Genomic DNA, 21,403 nt, shown 5'->3' on the forward strand with positions numbered 1-21,403 from the left:
CTGTTCCCCAAAGTTCATTTCTGTAGGGTGATATCCAGGCAGAGGTGGCAGAGAAGGACGGCCATTGATCTAATCTCACTTTTATCCCCTTTGCTGCTTCATTGTGTGTTCATGTCTTTTTCGTGTTTCAGGAGCCAGCAGTCTCTCCTTCCGTTGCTCTGTCACTCAGCAGAACAGGAAGAGGTCTGCAGCAGCAGCACCCGCATGAATGAGGATATATCCAAAATGTATTTGTTGACTACATCAACATTCAACATCTATTCTGCAGATACTCAACAAATATATATGTCACAATAAGCAAAGTAGCAAAGTCTTAGATGTAGAGAAAGCTTGATGAATCCTAGTGTATGTTCATTTTTCACCACTAGGGGTCCTTCTATTTCAACTTGTCTTAGCCCCCTCTTTCCTCCTCATTTAACTTGTAAGAGTTCACATCGGGATCCTACCTGCTCAGGTGTTTGTCGACTGGAACTGCAAATAAAAAAAATAAGTGTTTGTGAATTTTATTCAGTGGTTTGACTGTCTCACTATTCAAAAATAGGCTACTGCAAAAATAAGCTTATTTTGGTCGGCTGTGCATGGCATATGTTTTAGGATCAACCCCATGTTTTTTTTTTTGTTGTTTTTTTTTGTCTCTTAAATAACATTTCGTTCAGCAAATAATTAAAAAAAAAAAAAAAAAAAAAAATCAAAGTTGTGGCTGTGATGGAAACTAAGCTCTATCAATCATAAGTGCACTCCCTGACTTAATGAACCACTTGAATTATGAGGCAGGATGTATGAGCCAACGCATCGAGATGAGCCATGCGTTTTGTAAGAATGAGGAAAGGCGTCCTGCCTGTGGAGCTGAGCACAACGGAGCGCACAGCCGACGCCTGTCCAGCCGCACAGCCTCCCCGCAGCCATGGGAACTTTTTCACACCGATTACTGACACTTTTTCTGTTACTGTCATCGGCATCAGAGGTTTTCGGTAAGATGGATTTTATTCTATGGGCCCACTTCTAAAACTTTCACCTGCCAACACAACTTTGGCTGTTTTCACCCAAACGGTGAAAACGCGCGTCTTTTATTCATATTTCACGCACCTACAGTGTGTCGATTACCTTTATTCAGTGTCGTGATCCTAAAAGCAGCGTTAGAGGTGATTGGGATAGTGACTTGCTTGTATTTGCGCTGTTTTACATGAACTTTAAGGCCACCTTGCCTTATAAGGGAGTGAAAATACTCGAGATGTTTTAGGCCAGTGGTTTCCTAACTAGGGTCCCGGGAACACCAGGAGGGGCTTCCACTGGCGCTCCAGCCAAACAAGAGGCAGTTGAATTTAGTTTGAGACCGCAACCGGATGCCATCTGAAAGAGTTCTCTCTGGCTGATCTTAATTTCTTTAATTAATTTCTTTATATAGTTTTGAACAGCCGCCCCAGAGCCATATCAGATCCATAAGTGGACCAACACTCCAGCCAACACTGATCAACTCCAAAATAGGCTTATTTTTTATTCTTTGGCATTATCTCCTCATTTTCAGTTATATGATCCTATATTAAGTCATACACACACACACACACACACACACACACACACACACACAAACACACACACACACACACACACACACACAAAACAAAAACAAAGCTCTTCCCAGTTCCTTGACATCTTATCAAATCCATGGTGTAAAAGAGGTGTCTGACATGATGTTTGGGAATCCTTCAGGGCAATTTTCCATTTTTTAAAGGCTGGTCAGAACTGTATAAAAGTGTTAAATTAATTGTGATAGCTGTGTATTTATAGAAATAGTGGAACAGTGTTGATTCTTACACTCTGAGAGGTCATTTTCACAGACTATTTTGTTGTGGCGTAGACCGCTGCTGTGTTCATAGTAAAGGCTCTGGTAGACCACACCTTAAAGAGTGCATTAAGAAGGCAAAGAATGGGGTCTGTTGCAGAATATATATATTTTTTAAATTATTATTTTTAATTGTTGACTTATGTAGGATGCATGTAATGAGTTCCTGCAATTTGTAAAATACACAGTTTGTTTGCAACTGTCAGAGAGAGGAAAAGGAAGAGAACAGGAAGCAGATTGGCATCATCATCTTGTGTGTGTGTGTGTGTGTGTGTAGCCTACTCTGAGACTTCATCAGGCATTTACATGTTTGTATAACGCTGTTGCAAGACTCCTCTTGATGGCTGCGGTATCTGTGTGTGTATGGGAGTGGAGCAGAACCGCCAGATTTGGATAGTGATTGATTCAAATGTGGTCAACAGCGGATTCTGGAGCTTCTTTCTCTAAACCAGAGTTGCAAGGAAGTAAATGAAAACTGCAGTTGTAGTGTGACAGATTCCTGCATGGTGCATTCTTCACTGTGTTATGTTATGTTTGTGTCGGTGTGCTAATTTCAGGTTCCAACATCTGCACATCGCGAGGGGTGACCACTTGTCGACAGTGTCTGGCTATCAACCCTGACTGTGCATGGTGCTCTCAGGAGGTGTGAAACCAAACCACACACACCCACACCCATACCCACACACACACACACACACACACACACACACACAGACCGAGCTGCTTCTCTCATTCTTTTTTCACTGTTGCATGTCAGAACACAAGCCCCTTTACCCTAAAGCATTCCTCCTGCTGTAGCCGCTGTGTCATGACGTCGTTTTACCGTAATGCACACTGGGCCAGGCCGCCTTCTTCAGACTGTTGGTGCAGGATCATGTTGATTCTTCGGCATGCTGAACACTGAAACCTCTGCCTCTGTTTACTTTGAAAACCAGGGGTGATCAGGTCCTGGTCAATAATCGCTTTTAGATCAGTTGAGATCATACAGCGAGTTGGCTTGTTGATCAGTTAAATCAGTTGTGTCTGTTAACTCACGTCTGAAAGCTTGCTTTTATACGCCTTCTCTCCATGCTTAACCACACTTTCATTTTATGTCATTTTATTTTCACATTTGTTGCTTTTCTACAGTAGTTCTCGGCCCCACCCTTCCCATTCCCCTTAAAAAAAAAACTATCAAATTTCAGCCTATAAAAATAACCAGAATGCACAGTTTGTCACATTTGGGTAAATGTTGGCACAAAAGGACACCAAGGTGCACAACTTAAATGTCATCTCATAAAATTTGAGTAGTCTTGCCAATCTCATATGTTTTTGAGGTTTTTTTGTTTGTTTGTTTGTTTGGTAGACAGGGAGCTTATTAACCAGAAAATGTAAAGTTTACCGGCTTCATATCTTTGTTATTGAGATTTTCATTGTAAACTACAATAATAATAGGAGCCTTTTTTCGTTGACATGACATTATCTAATGATGATTAAAAAAGCCAAATTGTGGACGTTAAGGGTACAACACTCTTCTTCAGCTTAAGACATCATTTATAGTTGTGTGCTGCAAAACCTGAAAGTCATTAAGCCCCATACACAACCATTAAGGAAGAGGTGGACGGTGGAACTAGGCCAAAAATGTCTACTACATCAAGGTTAATTTCACACCCCCTGTAATTCCTCAGCATGCCCCAAGTTTGAAAAAAACAAAAAAATGCTTTACTGACATTGATTTTGACAGTCATGACATTTGCTGCTGTCTAATTGCTAAGCAATCGGAACAAAACTGACGTGCTTGTTTCATGGGATCAGGACTTTGGAAGGGGGGGCTCCAGCGTGTCCCGCTGTGATCTGAGGCAGAACCTGCTGGACGCGGGGTGTGATGGAGCGTCTCTGGAGTTTCCCACCAGCAGCCTGACTATCCAGGAGGACAAACCTCTCAGCAGCAAAGCCTTTGGGACGGCTGTCGACGTCACTCAGATAAAGCCTCAAAAACTCCATATGACACTCAGACCAGGTAAATATACACACACTAAATACCTTATGAGACCATGTGCTACCATGTACCAAAACATTATAAGACCAGGTACCATCTATTCACACATAAATGACTTTATGAGACACTAAGTAAATAACTAACTCACCCACTCACACAAGTTCTATGAGCACCACTGGGTTGAAATTGAAATTAAAGCAATAATCCACAGACATTTTCTGCACCTAAATGTCCATAACCAGTTCATGTAACCTTTCAAATGATCTATTCTGAACTCCTGTGAGGCTTTTTCCCTGGAAAAATCCAATGTAGGCGATGGGTTTTATGTTCATGGAAGCAACGACAGTGGTGGTGAGATAGTACAAGAAATTTTAGAGACTTTTAAAGAGTTTGCACTATGAGTCTTTATTATTGTGCAGAGCTAGAGCCTGAACTTCTCACCAAAAGTGATGCCAAAACCAAGAATAAAATGGATCTGGTGGTCACTTTAAATTTAATCCAGTACTCTAAGGTCCAGAAGAAAATAATCTGATGTTAAATTATGTTTTTGGAAGTCACTTTTTTGGCCAAAGTTAACTATTCCTGATTAAGGCCTTGTCCTGTTTTAATTTAATCCCTGTCTGGGAAACCGACCCATAGCTACCATCTATATACACCCTAATAACATTATGAGATAACACCTAAATACACACTTAATAACCTTAAGACCAGACATCCCCAATACACACACACACTAATAACCAGCCAGTAAGACCGTGCACCATCTAAATACACAAAGTAACAACCTTTTAAAGCAAAGGCCATGTAGCCATACAACCTGACACACCAGAGCGGTGACCCCAAAATGATTTTCAGTATCATCTTATTTTCCCTTTATCACTTTAAAAGACAGATGAAAGACGAATCAACCATCACTGACTTTCATTCAATTGTTCATCCACTTTTAATTGTGCATAGTGCCTCATGGCCCTCATCTTCTCCTCTGTCCCCTTTCCCTCAGACGATGCTAAGCGCTTTACTGTGACAGTGAAGCAGGTGGAGGACTATCCAGTGGATCTCTACTACCTGATGGACCTTTCTTTTTCAATGGGAGATGACCTGGCTCGCCTTTACCACTTGGGAAACGAGCTCGCCCAAACCATGGGCCGCACCACGAGCAACCTGCGCATGGGCTTCGGGGCCTTTGTGGACAAGGAAACGTCCCCCTACATGTTCACTGCTACTGAAGAGGACATCAAAAACCCTTGCAAAAGGTAGGTTGAGAGGTCATGGCTAGAGGAATTGTTGCATCTAAGGAGGGTGAGTTGATTTTCTGACGTGTTCGAAAAGGGAAAGTTCTCGCTCAAATGTCGTTCCCACTATGATGACGTCTGATATTTTCCTCTGTTGATCCCACCCCCTCCTGTTCGCTCTTTTCAATATTCTGTACACGCAGAATTGCTCGTACGTGCATACCCCAGTTTGGATACAAGCATGTGCTGACACTGACCGAGGAGGTTGAGCGCTTCACAAAGGAGGTGGGTAAGCAGGAGGTGTCCAGAAACAGAGACGCTCCAGAGGGAGGCTTTGATGCGATCATTCAGGCAGCAGTGTGCAAGGTACGAAACACAGCAACAGCAGCATACACATAACACACACACACACACACACAGACACACACACACACACGTTTTTCATCAGAAATGTGCAGTTCATTTAGGCTACCTGTAGGAAGTTGCAATTTTGTATTTTGACAAAGAAAAAGAAAAAAGAAAGCAAAAACAAAGACAGAGGAGCCAGAGGGGTTGCATAAAAAAAAGTAAGAAAATAAGAAAAAAATGTGAATGTGTTGTCCACATACAGGTCGCCGATCATTTAAATAACTTTTGTAGTCTAGTTTTGCAGTTTTTGGGGATACAGCTTTGTACGCAGAAGTGTATGGTATTCCTGCCAAGTGTCGAAAGTTTTTTTTTTTTTTTCCCTTACAATGGGATGATCAGCACTGTGTCTTGTCACTGTTAGGAAAAAATCGGCTGGCGTCAAGATGCCTCCCACTTGTTGGTGTTCACCACTGACGCCAAGACTCACATCGCCCTGGATGGACGGATAGCTGGCATCGTCCAGCCAAACGATGGCTTGTGTCATCTTGATGGTGAAAACAATTACGACAAATCATCGTCTCTGGTGAGGAGTGTTTGTGTCAGATTTTTAGTGGTGCTTTTGAGGAAAAATGTTATATAAGCTGCTCTTGGTCTCTTTCAGGACTATCCCTCTATTGCACTCATGAATGACAAACTGTCTGCCAATAACATCAATCTCATTTTTGCTGTAACCGAAGACGTGGAGCCTCTCTTCAAGGTAAAGACACTGTAATGTTTGCATCACAGTGTGTGTCTGTGAGTTATCGCTGCAAAAAAATAAAAAACTGGGTCATAACCCTGCTGTCCTTGGTTTCTCCAGAACTACAGTGAGCTCATGCCAGGCACAACTGTGGGAAAGCTGTCTCGCGACTCTGGGAATGTTATTCAGCTCATTAAGGATGCCTATGCGGTAAGGGATTTTACATAGGAAGCACACAGGCTTCTTTTAGTCTGGCCTAATCAACGTCACTTGTGCAAACTTGTGAAAATCTGATACCACTTCATTGTGTTGTGAATTTTCATTAACTTCACTGTGAGCAGAGGATCCGCTCTAAGGTGGAGCTGGAGCTGCAGGACGTCCCAGAGGAGCTGTCTCTGTCCTTCAATGCCACTTGCCTGAACGGAGAGATCATCCCTGGACTCAAGTCCTGCTCGGGTCTCAAGATCGGAGACACGGTAGCTGCCTGTTTAGATGCTCAAATCTTGCAGAGTAGGGTTGGGTCATATCGACAAAGTCAAATATCATGATATCGTTTATGAAACTGCTCAGTATTGATATTCGGATGATATTTTACGGATTGCTGTTGATGCTTTCATGAGGTATTCACACACAAGAGATTTTTTTATTGAACAATCATTAGCAACGTGGATATCCATAGCAATTAAAACAGTCTAATAAGATCAGAAAATGCATCCCTTTACTGTGATGCTGACTTTATCACAATATTGCTCTCATTCCCAGACTATCTTACCTCATATAACAGTATTGATATAACATTGATACATCACCCAGCCCTAACAGCTGGTATTTAAAGTGTAGGGCAACAGTGAAAACACAGAGACAGATCACAGTTTTCCTTCCCAGGTGTCGTTCAGCGTGGAGGCAAAGCTGCGTGGCTGCCCCAAGGACAAGAGCCGCACTTTTACCATCAAACCTCAGGGCTTTAAGGACGCCCTCAGTATCACGGTGGACTTTGCCTGCGAATGTGACTGCGAGGCTCGCGCCGTGCCCGACAGCCCCGTGTGCAATAACGGCAACGGGACCCACAAGTGCGGTGTGTGTGAGTGTCACCCGGGGCGACTGGGCCCCCACTGTGAGTGCGCAGAGGGCGACTACACTCCGTCCGATGACGTGAACTGCATTCAGAAGAATGGGAGTTCCATCTGCGGTGGAAGAGGGGACTGTGTGTGCGGACAGTGCTCCTGCCACAGGTCTGAGTACGGCCAGGTGTGGGGCAAATACTGCGAGTGTGACGATTTCAACTGCCTGCGCTTCAGAGGGAAGCTGTGCTCTGGTGAGTAACACTTTTTTCTGTTCTTAATCCTTTATCACTCCGCACAACAAGCTGACACGCTGCTGTATAATTGTTATCAAGAGCACCGGACACCAGCCTTTTCCTCATCTTGGCTCTTAGCAGGAACGATGACATTGCCTTTCCTGGCTCCAAGGCGTCAGCTGACCTCTGCTTTTCGCTGTCCCTCTCAGTCTCTAACCAGTTTAGACAGTTTACTTAGCTTGACAAAACAAAAATCCACAACAATTCTCAGCCATAATGATCTGAATCATGGCAGCCCTCATTTAATAATGACAAAAAAAAAACAGATGAAGGCTTGTAAATTGTGTGTGTGTGTGTACTAGATAGATGGCCAGTGGGGAAAACACAATTGCTACTGCCTGCTTTTGATTGGTGTTCAAGTTCTTACCAGCCACAGTATTGCAGCATGATGTGCCATCCACTCCCCATTGCAAGCCTGCACAGCACTCCCTGCAGTTACTCAATCGCAGTAATCAAACTTTAATATGTTTTGTCATTGGGTAATCTCATAGGAGCAATCCAGGCTCGTGTTTAGCGGGTTGGGCGGTGGAACAGAAGGAGCGAAAGGAGAACCAACTTTTATTTCTGCTCACTCACTCCCTAATCTGTGCTGAGCTGGAAGATACAGCTGACTGGGGAGTGTAGATAAAACAGGGCTGTCATGCCTCCCATAATCACTCAAAAATGCAACTGGAAATAGGAAAGCCTCATCTTAGAAAAAAAAAAAAAAAAAAATCCTGCTATGCGCCTCCAACATCATAGCTGCCCAATTTTTGAATGAAAAAGCGCCACTTCGGCATGGTGACAGTTTTTTTCTGTTTTTTCCGAAGACCTCTGCCCTCAGACGACACCTGCCATGGGTTTGCCCTGATGGTCTAAAATACTGTGTGTTTACCAATCACCGCCTCATAGCTCACAGGAAGTTAAAAGCGGCGGTTAAAGGGACTGTTAAAGGGGAAGTTAAGTTTCTGTTTTGGGGCAGTTCATACTTTTTTAAGTGAACCCAATGTGAACTGTGTGCTGTGGAAGTCCCTTGTCTCGGAGATCATCCGAAAGGGGGACACGGCAGGTCGTGTGTGAGATAGCAGGTTAAAATTGTCTAAGAGTATGATGAGCTTACATCCACAGGGACGCCTCGGAAATCTTTTTTTTTTTTTCAGCCGTAACCGTTTGGCTAACACACTGCTATTTAGGTACAGTTCTATTCTCAGTAATGACACCCACACTTTGGGTTCACACCCTCCCACCCATATTCTGACACACACACACACACACACACACGCACACACACTCACACTAAGCATTACGTTGGAGGACTGTTTCCAGAGCTCAGTTTGTGAATTTGAAGTGGCTGTGTGTCTGGATGCAGTTGTACAGTCATGACGTCATTATCTTTGAAGCGCGAGCCTCCCTTGGCCCCAGCTCAATTGGAGCTACCGTGAACCCCAGGGCCCGAAAGAGCTGCAGCTTTCCCGCAATGCCTGTGGGTGTGTATTTCTTTCTTTCTTTTTTTTTTTTTTTTCTGCTGAGGGGCTGCGAGACTGGCGCTGGGGCGAGGAGCAGGAGTCAACAAGCACCCCCTCAGGGCCCTGGAATATGAGGGAAGAGAGAACAGGAAAGTTTGCATTCCTCCGCTGGCACTTTGCCCCGTCTCTCCATCCCTCTGTCTCTCTCCAGCTTGTCTCCGTCCCCACTTCACTTGATCCCATTCAGTCTGTTGCTGCACTCTGTTTAATTTTACTGTTCAGTCTTTTTCCCTATTTCATGGGCCCCATGTTAACCCTCTTTGAAAGCCCCGGCATGTGATTAATGGGCAGGATTATAGCGCGGCCTCAGGGAGAGAGGGGGAGAGGGGGGATGATATAAGCCAAGAAACCGTCCTCTTACGTCTGTGACTCAATTTTACAACAAATAAGGCCATGAGAACAAGGTGGTTGCTCACGCTCGTCAAGCTAAGCGACTCGACACAGCAAAAAGTGTCCGTCTTAATAATACAAATAGTCTCATGTTCGGTCTTAAAATATCAATCATAAAACAAGTGAGAAGTATCACCAGGCTGACATAAATCCACTTGTTTCCAGTGGTTTTGTACAGCGTCTCGGAAACTTTCTACAGTGTCTGTGTCATCAAGAAAAAGACACTTCATTCAAGAAATGCCTTGAAATGAGTCGATTTGCACTGGAAACAAGTGAAGCTTGATAATTAATTGTAGTGTTGCCACAAAAAAAATCCAGCGTAACTATGGAAAGGAAAAATATTAACCCTTTCATGCATGAACTATGAAAGCCTGAGTCCAGATTTTTTTCTTATGTGTTTTTACTCTTCTTAGGGCATGAATATTTCTGTGAGTCTCCATACTTCTTTCAGGATGCAGGACTGGTATTACCATGTCATTCTACTAGTATTAACATGTTTTCAGCAACAAGAATTGACAGTCTCTGCATAAACCTCAATGCAGGGGAGCAGCAGAGAGCACTCTAACAGCTGATATGCAATCCTGCCATAGAAACCATTGCATTTAGGAGAAAATGACTTTTAAACTGTCTTTTAAGCTGTCCACTGTAGTGAGCGCTATGCGTGAAAGGGTTAAATGAACTTGTTCGCAAATTACAGGGCTTAGTTACAGGGCTGTCCAGAGGAATCACCTGTGTACTTTACCATGATGACAAGTCATTTGACATGACATTTTGTCTCATATTCAGTGTTAAAATCCTGTTTTTCTTCAAACGAGTGAAAAAAAATCTGCCTCTGTGATGAGATCATCCCACTTATTTCCATTGCTAATTAACTGTCTTGAATCAGTTGTCAATTTCTTGGTGCTAGTGGGTTGATCTGCCTCATTGTTCCTTGTTTCAACATGTTTATGCTTGGAGATTTTTTTTTTTTTTTTCTGTGCAGGTTTCCTAAGTCATGTCTTTGCATGGCTGACTCAGTAACAGCAGAACACGTGAGACTGTTAACTATTACAAAGTGACAACACCCTTGACCACCTCCGCTCCCGCACTCATAAATGTTGTCTTAGTTTTAAAACGCTGTAGCAACGGGGCTGTTACCGGACGACTGAACAGACCAGGCTGTTTCCCTGGAGCTTAACGGTGCCAGATGATCATTTTGAGTGGTGGAATTAGAGACCCTTAGACCCTCGGTGATATTTCACGCGCAGAGACTCCCCCTCTCTGATGCAGCTGGGCTCTGACTCACCCGTTCAGCTCTTAGTCATTCATTACCAAATCCTGGCTGTTTTCCTGTCTAGAGCCCTGTTGTCTCTTGGGTTGTGTCAGTGTTTGCAAGGTAGCTCAACATGCCAGTGTCGGCTGTCTCTCTGTAATCTCGGGTCAAAAGCACGCCCTCGCATTCTGTCATCAGAGATTACTGCCACTGAGCTGCTGGTGTGAACCGTCTACTCCGTCCCCATAAGAGACAGGGCAGACCACTTCCTGAGGGAGGCTTCTCTTGCAGGAAGTGGTCATCATACACAAGTCTGGGTGTGTGTGTGTGTAGGTGTGAGTGTGGGTGTGGATGTGTGGGTCAAGAGGGGAACAAACAGCAAACATCATGGCTTGTTTTCCTCTACAGAAAATTGCCTGTCTTTATCTAAAGACGGGGATAATTAAGTCTCCTCAGTGGCTGTACAATTTGTCATCTGTGGTTATGATATTCGCCCTGATGTCTTTTTATTAAATAAATAAATATCTAAAATCTATTAACTTTACAAACTTTACTTCACAGACTTAGTCTTTATTGAAAGTAGCTTGCACCCATTTCCTAGTTTGTTGATCATTGTTTTAAAATAAAATGCAACACCATTGATCTGCAAGGTCCGCTAGATCAAATAATTATTTTAGTTTAATTTTATATTTATTTCCACAATGTTGTCTGCATGGGAATTTCACTTTTATTTTTTAAACACATCAATACAAATAAAACTACATGAAACATACCCACTTTAAATTTAATAATCAGTCACAAGAATTGAAAAACGAACCTGCTAAGTGACTAGTTACCACAGAGGAGTACTCCATTTCCCCCAGCAGCAGTGAGGGTGACATGGTCTTTTAATTCCTACTCATATGAACTCATGCACAAACACCCTTGCCCAGACATGCAAAATACCAAAACACACACACACACACACACACACACACACATTCATGTTCACAGGAAACTAAGTCAAACTCACAACCCTCTGACTGAAACAATGAAGCAAGCCCTCTCCAACAATGACTCATGTTGCAGTTGTGTAAATACATTAGTTTGCCCAACCACACCTGTGTGATTATGCACACTGATAAAAAACATGCTGAGATATTCATTTTACTACTGCAGTGCATATGTTTAAAATGAAGAAAGAATGACCTGCCCGGCAAAATGTGAATGATCATCAACAAATGAACATCATTGGCTGGTTCTGTGGTGGGGGGTCAAACTGGAGCTGGTCCAGCAGGTGGCAGAGAAAAGAATACTGTCCAAGTTCAAGACTATACTGAGCAACCCTGCACACCCTTTCCATGCCCCGGGGGCAATTAATAACAGCATCAAAGACTGATTGCACCAGCATGCAAGTCGGAGCGCTTCAGGAAGTCTTTTATTCCAGCTGCCATAAGACTTTTTAATACACAAAAACCCTAGATTTTAATATCTGCTTCCTGTGTGATGTATATATCTATTTATTTATTTATTCACCCACTCAACAACCCTATGAGTGTGCAATTTTATGTGATGAAGCTGCCATGACAATGTAATTTTCTGCAAAGGATTAGTAAAGGATCATTCATTCATTCATTCATCATGAGACTCTTTGCCTGACCTTAACATCCTTTTCCCGTCCCTGTGCAGGAAATGGAAAGTGTGACTGCGGTTTCTGCAAGTGCAACTCCGGCTGGAAAGGAGACAACTGTAACTGCACGACCCGCACCGACACCTGCATGTCCAGCATCGGCCTGCTGTGCAGCGGCCGAGGCTACTGTCAGTGCGGGGCGTGTGTGTGCACCCAGCCCGGCGCCTACGGAGACACCTGTGAGAAATGCCCGACCTGCCCCGATGCCTGCACGATAAAGAAGTGAGTCAGATATTCTGTGTTTCAACAGATAAGCTGAATTATAGCAGGTGGACAAAATAATAGGAGCACCATGTGTAAAAGGACTGGGACTTTGAAGTGACTAAATCAAAGTTACAGGTGAGGCATATTAACCCCTAGTTGAAGGTGAAGTTGTCATATCTGTCGGATGGAAAGAGGTTTGACAAGAAACACATATTTGACTTTTCAAGGCAACATGAGGCATCTTAACAGTTTCAGAGAGGACAAAGTTATTGGTACTTAAATTGCAGGAGCACTACTTAGAAAGTCTGCAAATTCATTCAAGGCAAGAAATCACAAATATGCAGCCGAAAGAAATGATCACAAAATTGAATCAGAGCGTCATCAAAAGCTGTGCTTCTTGTGCAAGTCACCAGGTCTGACGATTGCTCTGCATGGTCATAGAAAAGCCAATTAAAATAAGGACGTTTTACTGGACTGGATGTGTGATAAGGGTACAAACACTGCTCTGTCATGATGATCCCATATTACGATGACAAACCGCTCCCATACAAGAGCCTTAACAGCTTGAGGAGTGGATTCATGAAGAACGGGGCGACGTCAAGCTCCCTCCATGGCCCCTGTCTTATCAAACCTTTATGGGAAGTAATTTCCATCTCTTTTGTCCCTCAAAGAACTGGTTTTCCTCTTGAAGAAAGTTTTAGCGTCCCAAGAAGCATTGAAGTCACCCCTTATTAGTGATTTAATATTTATAAATCGCTTTCCGTCATTTTGTCCGCACCCTGTATATCAACTTGAAGTGCTCAGTGTTACTGAAGAGTGTCAATAAACTATGTATTATGTGTAAATGTGGTGGTGTGGCATTATGTTTGCAGGGATTGTGTGGAGTGTAAACACTTTAAGAGAGGACAGCTTGCGGACGACAACAGTTGTAACAGAATCTGCAGAGATGAAATTAAGCCGGTGGATAAGCTAGGTCAGAACTTTTCCATGTCAATTCCCGAGTTTCTGCATGTTTGATTTGCTCTTCTTGTCAATTACAGCAGCCCAACGCTCTACAATGTTGTTGGAGCCATGAAATTCATACTGTGTCGTGCCCAAAGAGCAGTGTTGTCCAAGTCTTTGGAGCTGTATACATGTAAACAATATTTTTCTTACTGTTTTTTTGTTTCTTTTACCATCCATGACTCACAGTCTTCCATGATAAGAATGCCGTGAACTGCTCGTATAAGGATGAGAACGACTGCGTGGAGCACTTTCAGTATTATGAAGATGAAAGTGGCAAGTCCATACTGTTTGTGGTAAAAGAGCCAGGTAAGACTGTCTCTGCCTGTGTGTGTGTATGTATGTGTGTGTGTGTGTGTGTGCGTGCGTGAGCATGTGTGCTTGCATCCATGCGACATATAAACAAACTGACAGAAACCTGAAGATTAGCAGAGAGATGCAGGGAGAGGCTTCATCATTAGCTGAGAATAGCTTGTTCTGCTGCGAATGTCATCGTCATCTCAGTCTGTGTCTGGCAGGCGAGAGCAGCACGGGAACAGCATGTGCATACAATAATGGCTGCTTCTCTACAGTGAAAAAAAAAAAAACAAAAAACAGCTGGTTCACCTTAGCTGCAATCTGCCGCACCACAAAATGGTCAGACTCATCGTGACGATGCTGCGAATCATTGTGCAACAGGGCCTCTGCCTCTGCGTTTCAGCAGAGACCGTTGCCTGATTTAATGTGCTACAGTTGAAGTTTGTTTAGACGCCTTAATCACCGCTACAGTCTCCAAGGGCTTCACAAGCCCACATGCAGATTGTCTTCATATTCATTATGCATCACTGGAAACTAGCTCTGTCTGAAGCTGTCATGTCTCACTTTGTTCTCTTACTTTCTCCTTCTCTTAATGTTTCTTTCCTTCTTTCCTATCTTCCCTCTGCACTTTCTCAACCTCTCTCTCTCTCTCTCTCTCTCTCTCTCTTTCTCTCTCTGTCCCCCTTCCTGTGTCTCCTCCATCAGAGTGTCCTGAGGGTCCTGACATCCTGGTGGTGCTCTTGGCGGTGGCCGGAGCCATTCTCTTACTGGGCCTTGCTGGCCTGCTCATCTGGAAGCTGCTGGTCACCATCCACGACCGCAGAGAGTTCGCCAAGTTTGAGGAGGAGAGAGCCAAGGCCAAGTGGGATACGGTGAGAAACACTGACAGTCACAGAGAGACCGTGACAGACGTCTCCACTGATCCCGGAGTAGTAACAAAGCACAGAATAGGCTGCCATCTGCTGGAGGAAATCAAAATTGCCGCTTGAAAACCGGTGTATGCGCATGAATATGAGAATTCAACAAATCTTTTAATGATTTTTTTTCTTCCTGTATTTCCTCTTTCCAGGGTAACAATCCCCTGTACAGAGGAGCCACTTCCACTTTCACCAACGTCACATACCGAGGGAATTAAGGAGCACAAGCGGTGAGGGAAAAACTCAGGGGTGCACGACAGAGATGCAATGTAGCAACACAGAAACGGACGGGATGAAGAGCCCTGTGCACTGTCACGTGACCAGCTACTGTAACCGCTGTCAACAATGCTGTAATTGTACATATTGTAAAATAAAATTTAAAAAAAGAAATAAGAAATAAGAAAAAGGTATTAAAACTATTCAAATGTTTCACAAATATGGCTACAGGCCTAATCTGGTTTTATAGTATGTCATGTCCAAAGCATTGTACTGTACATGCAGTCAGGAGCCCAGTAATTTATGTAATTGCAGCAGACCAGATGTCTTGTAGATGCATATTAAGACAATTTTTCCGTCAAACTGTCTGTTTCAGTTTGAGCAGATGGTCGGTTCGAATCTGTCCGGTGTGTTCACTCCAAAAAGGGCTGACTAAGCCACTCTCTTAAAATATACAGAGCATATAGGGAAACTGCTGGTGCTTGAACATGCGTCACTTTTGTATTAATCTCGGGAAGCTTTTCTACCCTTTGCAATACTAACTCTATCTCAGTTAGGACAAAATGCCCACTTCTCGTGTTTTTATGCCACTGAAATGCTGCTGCTTTTTTTTTTTTTTTTTTATTCACTTGTTGAAATCCTCTCACATGCCAAACCAGGTGTGTGTTTTTATTGTTATTGTTATTTTTTGTTACACTCAAGCCTTGTTTTTGTAAAGATGTTGCTTTGTGTTTGAAATAAAACGATTAAAATTGGAATGACTAATCTTAATTCTTCCCTCCGCTCGATCAAAAACTGAAATGGAGGGACAGATGGCTATGATGGCTGCCATAAAATCTTTTAAAAAATGTTGCCATGGGCGTAAACCAACACTTCAAATGTCTCCAAGGTTGTTCCACTGGAATAAATCAACTTCCTTAGTTTTCTTGTAGAAGAATGTTTCATTGTTAAGCATAGTTAAGATCCATTCACAGGATATGGCCTTGTAAATGTTTTGCTTTCTATTGTATGCTCTTTGTTTTTAATGATGTCAACTCCTCACGGGGGTTTCACAAAATAGTCAAGACTGTGTGAGTGTTAACTAGTCGTCTGTGTGGAGCCTAATTTTAGCTCTGTGCAGTAATGAATTGGCTCAGTCGTCAGTGTTTTTTTCAATAAACTGATTAATTCTCAAACATTATGCAACCTCCAACCCTCACTCTGAACTTCCAGCTCAAAGCCAGGCCCACACCCAGCCAGCTGACCACTGATCAACTACTTTTGATGCTGAAATTCTCCAGAAAACAATGTCTCATACTTAAAACTCCAAGGGATTGCATGACTTTTTTTCCACAATTTTGCCAATTGTTGAATGACTCACATTAGGATTCCTCTGAATGAACGTCAAAGCCATTTTCATAAATCACTTCAAAATCAACTGTGTGTGTGTGTGTGTGTGTGTGTGTGTGTGTGTGTGTGTGTGTGTGTGTGTGTGTGTGGGCGCGAGCGCGCGAGCGCGCGCACTACCATCCCACCACATGGGCCTGACACTCTGTCAAACTTATGCAGGGATATGCCTCCCTCTACTGTATAAACACTGAACTGATAAGCAGCTGCATAATAGGAATTTTATTTTCGAATATGCCCTTGGCATGTTGTTTTACAGTCAAACAATACGCATAAACAGAGCTGGATGACATGGAAATTCATTAAAGGAAACACAATTATTTATTGCATCCACCATCTAAATAAGCATGTTCGATGATGCCTTCAAGTGTTCCAGGCAAACTAGGTTATTTGTGGTGTATTCTCGAAACAAATGTGTTTTTTAATTAATTAATTCAGTGGCTGGTGCCTCATTTCAGAAATCAGGTACTATGACACGGCTAATTTGCGTTACAGTGGCAGAATGAAACCATAGAGGTAAAGGAGAAAGGTAAATATTTTGCTGATTTCAATCACTTAATCAAAAAACAAAATGCTAAAAGATACAAGACTGCAGAAAAGCTCGACAAAGACTAAAAGCAGTAACAATTACCAGCTAATATCAGCTACAAATCAGGACTTTATTGAAACTAATGTCAACAATTATTTGCACTAATTAACAACGATAATATATTACAGTGAAAAAAAAAAATCCCACTGCACTGTCCCGCTGCTGAGTTTTTTTTTTTCCCCCCTTAGCGGTTGATATATTTCCGATAGTCCGTGAACTCAGCGCTGATGTGTGGGCAGCGTGCACTCCGTCGCGTCACTCCAACATGGCGGCGCCCCATGCTGCTGTCGGAGTGGAGGGGCAGAGCGGGGAAAGCCAACAAATTCTGCCAGATTCCTCTGCCGGAGAGGCGAAACGACCTCAGTTCGGGACGCGGTTCCTCACAGACCCGCGTCAGGTCTTCCAACACAACGCATGGTCGGTAAAACACAGCCACACGACAGGGCAGATGTTACTGATGTGCATCTCTGTCAGAGCCGGTGTCTCCTGCCTGGGACAGTTAATATTAACATTAGCTAACTACAATACGAGTTTATTCGTTTATTCAACATGTTGTTAACAGCAAGACTTGTTTACCAGAAGCCAATATTTGGGAGTGAGTAGGTTCAGAAAAAAACTGCAGTGTATGACTTTGGCTAGGTGCTGCGAAAGTAGCCTAAAACCTATATTTCCAAACAGCATTCACGATAAATGTATATATATGCATAACGTCACCTCTGAAAAAATAAAGGCTTAACCTTTTCTGACTTGTTTAGAGCCATTCTTCTATTTAACATACAGATAATCCTCTAAGCAACACTTAGTGGCTTATGTGAATATGGGAATATCAGGAGAATGTATTATAAAAGCTGATGTTTAAAAGCAGTACGAGGTGAAAGGTGGTTTATTTTTTATGCCGAATTGAGAAGCGGCTCCCAAGGTTTCAGAAAACGTTTGAGTTGTGTATTAAGTGTAAGGGAATATTTGTCAGTAGGCAAGGCAACATCTAAATTGCAATATTTTAAATGGAGTTTGGTGCGAGTGGCTCAGTGCAGTAGAGCGTGGCACGTATGGGAGCTAGTGGTGGCTAAACAGGAACAGCAGCTGCAAATTGTTTCATATTTTGGACATTTTAGGACACACTAAAAAGCTCAGCTCATTCATTTGTTGACTTCATGGCAGGGAAATCAGCTACAAACCAAGCCATGTGTTCCAGTTTCCAGCTCTTGGGCTAAAATGAATCCAAAAATTAATCTAAACATCGAACAGAAACAGAATGCTGCATGGTTGTCAAAGCTGTTATCTGGTGTTTGCCACCAAGTCACAAGTCACCTGCTGCAAATAATACGGTGGTGTTTCCAACAGGGACAATGTGGAGTGGACAGAGGAACAAGAGGCAGCTGCAAAGAAGAAGGTCCTAGAAAACAGTCAGCCACTGCCTCCAGAGAAACAAGGTTGCATCATTGTATTGGTTGCATGACCCATATGTATGAAAATATATCACCTCAGAGTGTGGTTGGCATCAAGGATAATAATAGGAATAATAGGACGGCTATCCCCAGTGTTTAACTTGCATTAGTTTTCGTTTCAGTTATGGTTGTTTTGGTTTAATTTTTATTTAATCAGTGCTTTAAAGCTAAGCACAAGCTTAGTCATAGCTGGAGAGTTTGGATATCCCTGCCTTGTGTCAGTATATGTATTGCAGATATGGCTCTTCATTTCTAAATGATTTTGTTTTAGTACACCTTTTGACCAGACAACCAAAATCGAAAATAATAGGCCACTGTGCCATTTTTTTCTCTACTTTGGTCAAAATTGGAGGTAGAAATTACAGTTCCCTGTGTTGTTTTTTAACATTTATTTTGCTTAGCTGTATTAACAGTGGTGCAATGTTCATATAAGCCATGATTTATTTGAATTGTTGGTCTCTTAAACGCTGGTTTACCCTCTTGCAGAAGAATACGACAGCCGGGCAAATGAGTACTGGAATGATTTCTACACAATCCACGAGAATCGTTTTTTCAAAGACCGTCACTGGCTCTTCACGGAGTTCCCAGAGCTGGCACCGCAGGGCTGCCTCAATCACAAATCCCATCCCGATGGCTGTGGCACAGACGACAGTCAGCGGGACAGTCTGGATCAGGGACAAAGCGAGGAGGTCACCTGTCTGCCTCACACCGACGGTGACTTCCCCGGCTCTTCTGCCACATACCGCATCCTGGAGGTCAGAAATGAGCCTGGGGACATTCTCCCAATCAGCTTAAAAGCAAAATCTACTAAAATACCAGCTGCTACAATTCTTATCAGGATTGATTTTCCTGAAACAACATCTACTCCATGCATTTGTGTTTGTCTCCAAGTTCAAAATGAAATGGAGTCGGCAGAATTAATGCTACATAAATGTATTTGTCTGGCAGGTTGGCTGTGGTGTGGGCAACACCGTTTTCCCTATTCTGAAGACCAACAAGTGAGTGCAGGCAGAGCATTTCCATGTATAAATGTCAGGCCGTGTCTGATAATGAAATATACATTAGCGCACCTCTGTTTCATCATGCACGCGTTAAGCTCTAACCGCCGCATTGGCTTTTGCAGTGACCCGAGACTCTTTGTTTACTGCTGCGATTTTTCCAGCACGGCCGTGGAGTTAGTCAAGGTGAGCTGAGGTGGGGGATGAAAGGATAACATGTCGATGGATGTATTCATCAGTAGAGTTGCGAGCTAACCGATGAATTAACATTGCCTCCTTGTCATCAGATTAATCCCGAGTATGACCCTGGGCGCTGCTTTGCCTTTGTTCATGACTTGAGTGATGTTGAAGCCAATTACCCCGTCCCCGATGGAACTCTTGATGTTATAGTGCTAATCTTCGTGCTATCAGCTTTGCATCCTGACAAGTAAGACCTCCTTTTCCCTTGCTTCTCTCTCTCTCTCTCTCTCTCTCTCTCTCTCTCTCTCTCTTTGTCTCAGTGTTTGTCATTGAATAGTGCTGGTAATTTCAAAGTTTCGCCCCCTCTCAGAATGCAGGCGTCCATCAGCAGATTAGCTCGGCTGCTGAAGCCTGGGGGAGTGATGCTGCTCAGGGACTATGGCCGCTATGACATGGCACAGCTCCGCTTCAAGAAAGGTTAGACATGGCCAGGCCTACACACACACACAGCTTTGCAATTCAAGTGCCTTAAATGACACATTACAAATTGAAACGCCATTATAAATATTGTGTCAAAAGTTGATTGAGATATCCTTCCTCTAGGACGGTGTCTGTCGGAAAACTTTTATGTCCGGGGTGATGGGACGCGGGTGTTTTTCTTTACTCAAGGTAAAAAAAAAAAAAAGGACTAGAATCCTTGTCTTTCTAAATATGTCTGTTATTTGTTTATACAGTCATTAGTTTATGTATATGTGTAATTTCTGGTCCTCAGATGAGCTCCATGAGATGTTCTCTGCAGCGGGGCTTGAGAAAGTGCAGAACCTTGTGGACAGGAGGCTGCAGGTTAACCGAGGCAAGCAGCTGACGATGTACCGGGTGTGGATCCAGTGCAAGTACAGCAAGGCTCCAACGCAGCCCGCTGAGACGCAGGGCTGAGCTAGAGGACTGAGCCCGGCCGGCTTGGGCTTCAAACGCCACTGAAAAACAGGAGCATCTCTCTTACGTGATGCTGTCTGTTTGTTTTTTTTTCACCTGAGTATATATGGCATTGTGATGGTGATAAAGGAGATAAGACTGTATGTTGTAAAGGCCTTGCAGTGTATCAGCTGCTCTGATGTCGATGGACTTGGCCAGCATCCTGACGGTGCGGTCTGAAACACACACCCCGAGTTCAAAAAGTGAAAATGGTCGTTTTCATCCAACGAGTTCACTGATGAGGAAAAGGGCTGATGACACTCTTGTATAAATGTTTCTATTAAGCCACTTGATATTTATAATGATGCAGCGTTTTTAAATAAAACAATGAATCGCATGATTTTCAAGAAGCCTTCATAAACCTTGCTTACCTTCAAAATGAATAAAACCAAAAACTGTAAACCTTTTACCTGTGAATTTTCCCTTGGTATTTAAAACATACATTCATTTTTTTTTTTTTTTTTTTTTTTTATCGTGTTTTCTCAATAAAATTACTCACCATCATGTGATGATACTGGTGTTCTTACTGCCCCGATGCAAAGTTCATGATATCCATAGTTAATTAAACCCCACATATACAGGAACTTGCTTTGCTTTCAGTGACTTCATCAACTCAGATTTATTGATAGGAAGGAAATGATGCTCTGAAATTGGCATAAAATATGTTGCCCCCAAAAATTACATTTTCAGCCTTTACTGGTAAAATTATGTATGATGCACATCAGTGGATGTGGTCATTGGTTTGGCAACTTTTTGACAAGTGGTCATTTCTTAGGTTGGGTAGGTGGGCGCTGTGTGATTGTATTCCGCATTAAAGGAATTGCCATTGGTCCAGACAAGAGATTTGGGGGCAGGCGTGGACTGAACGAAGGTGAGGA

General features: G+C 42.9%; 2 protein-coding genes across 2 annotated transcripts; both read left to right on the forward strand.

Annotated features, from left to right (window-relative positions):
* The first annotated feature begins 847 nt into the window (after positions 1-847).
* itgb3a (integrin beta 3a) lies at positions 848-15,707 on the forward strand. The gene is made up of 15 exons (XM_030056974.1): positions 848-971; positions 2,401-2,486; positions 3,638-3,842; positions 4,822-5,074; positions 5,257-5,419; positions 5,823-5,984; positions 6,063-6,158; positions 6,261-6,350; positions 6,482-6,616; positions 7,026-7,455; positions 12,313-12,535; positions 13,390-13,490; positions 13,709-13,828; positions 14,522-14,688; positions 14,886-15,707. The coding sequence occupies exons 1-15, from the start codon at positions 905-907 to the stop codon at positions 14,949-14,951; spliced, it is 2,364 nt and encodes a 787-aa protein (XP_029912834.1). The 5' UTR covers positions 848-904; the 3' UTR covers positions 14,952-15,707.
* Positions 15,708-17,149: 1,442 nt separating this feature from the next.
* mettl2a (methyltransferase 2A, methylcytidine) lies at positions 17,150-20,932 on the forward strand. The gene is made up of 9 exons (XM_030057018.1): positions 17,150-17,341; positions 18,269-18,357; positions 18,859-19,127; positions 19,321-19,370; positions 19,496-19,556; positions 19,658-19,797; positions 19,921-20,027; positions 20,154-20,219; positions 20,323-20,932. The coding sequence occupies exons 1-9, from the start codon at positions 17,190-17,192 to the stop codon at positions 20,484-20,486; spliced, it is 1,098 nt and encodes a 365-aa protein (XP_029912878.1). The 5' UTR covers positions 17,150-17,189; the 3' UTR covers positions 20,487-20,932.
* The last annotated feature ends 471 nt before the right edge of the window (positions 20,933-21,403 follow it).

The sequence above is a fragment of the Myripristis murdjan genome, chromosome 8 (genome assembly GCF_902150065.1).
Source record: "Myripristis murdjan chromosome 8, fMyrMur1.1, whole genome shotgun sequence".
In the NCBI taxonomy this organism is placed as follows: domain Eukaryota; kingdom Metazoa; phylum Chordata; class Actinopteri; order Holocentriformes; family Holocentridae; genus Myripristis; species Myripristis murdjan.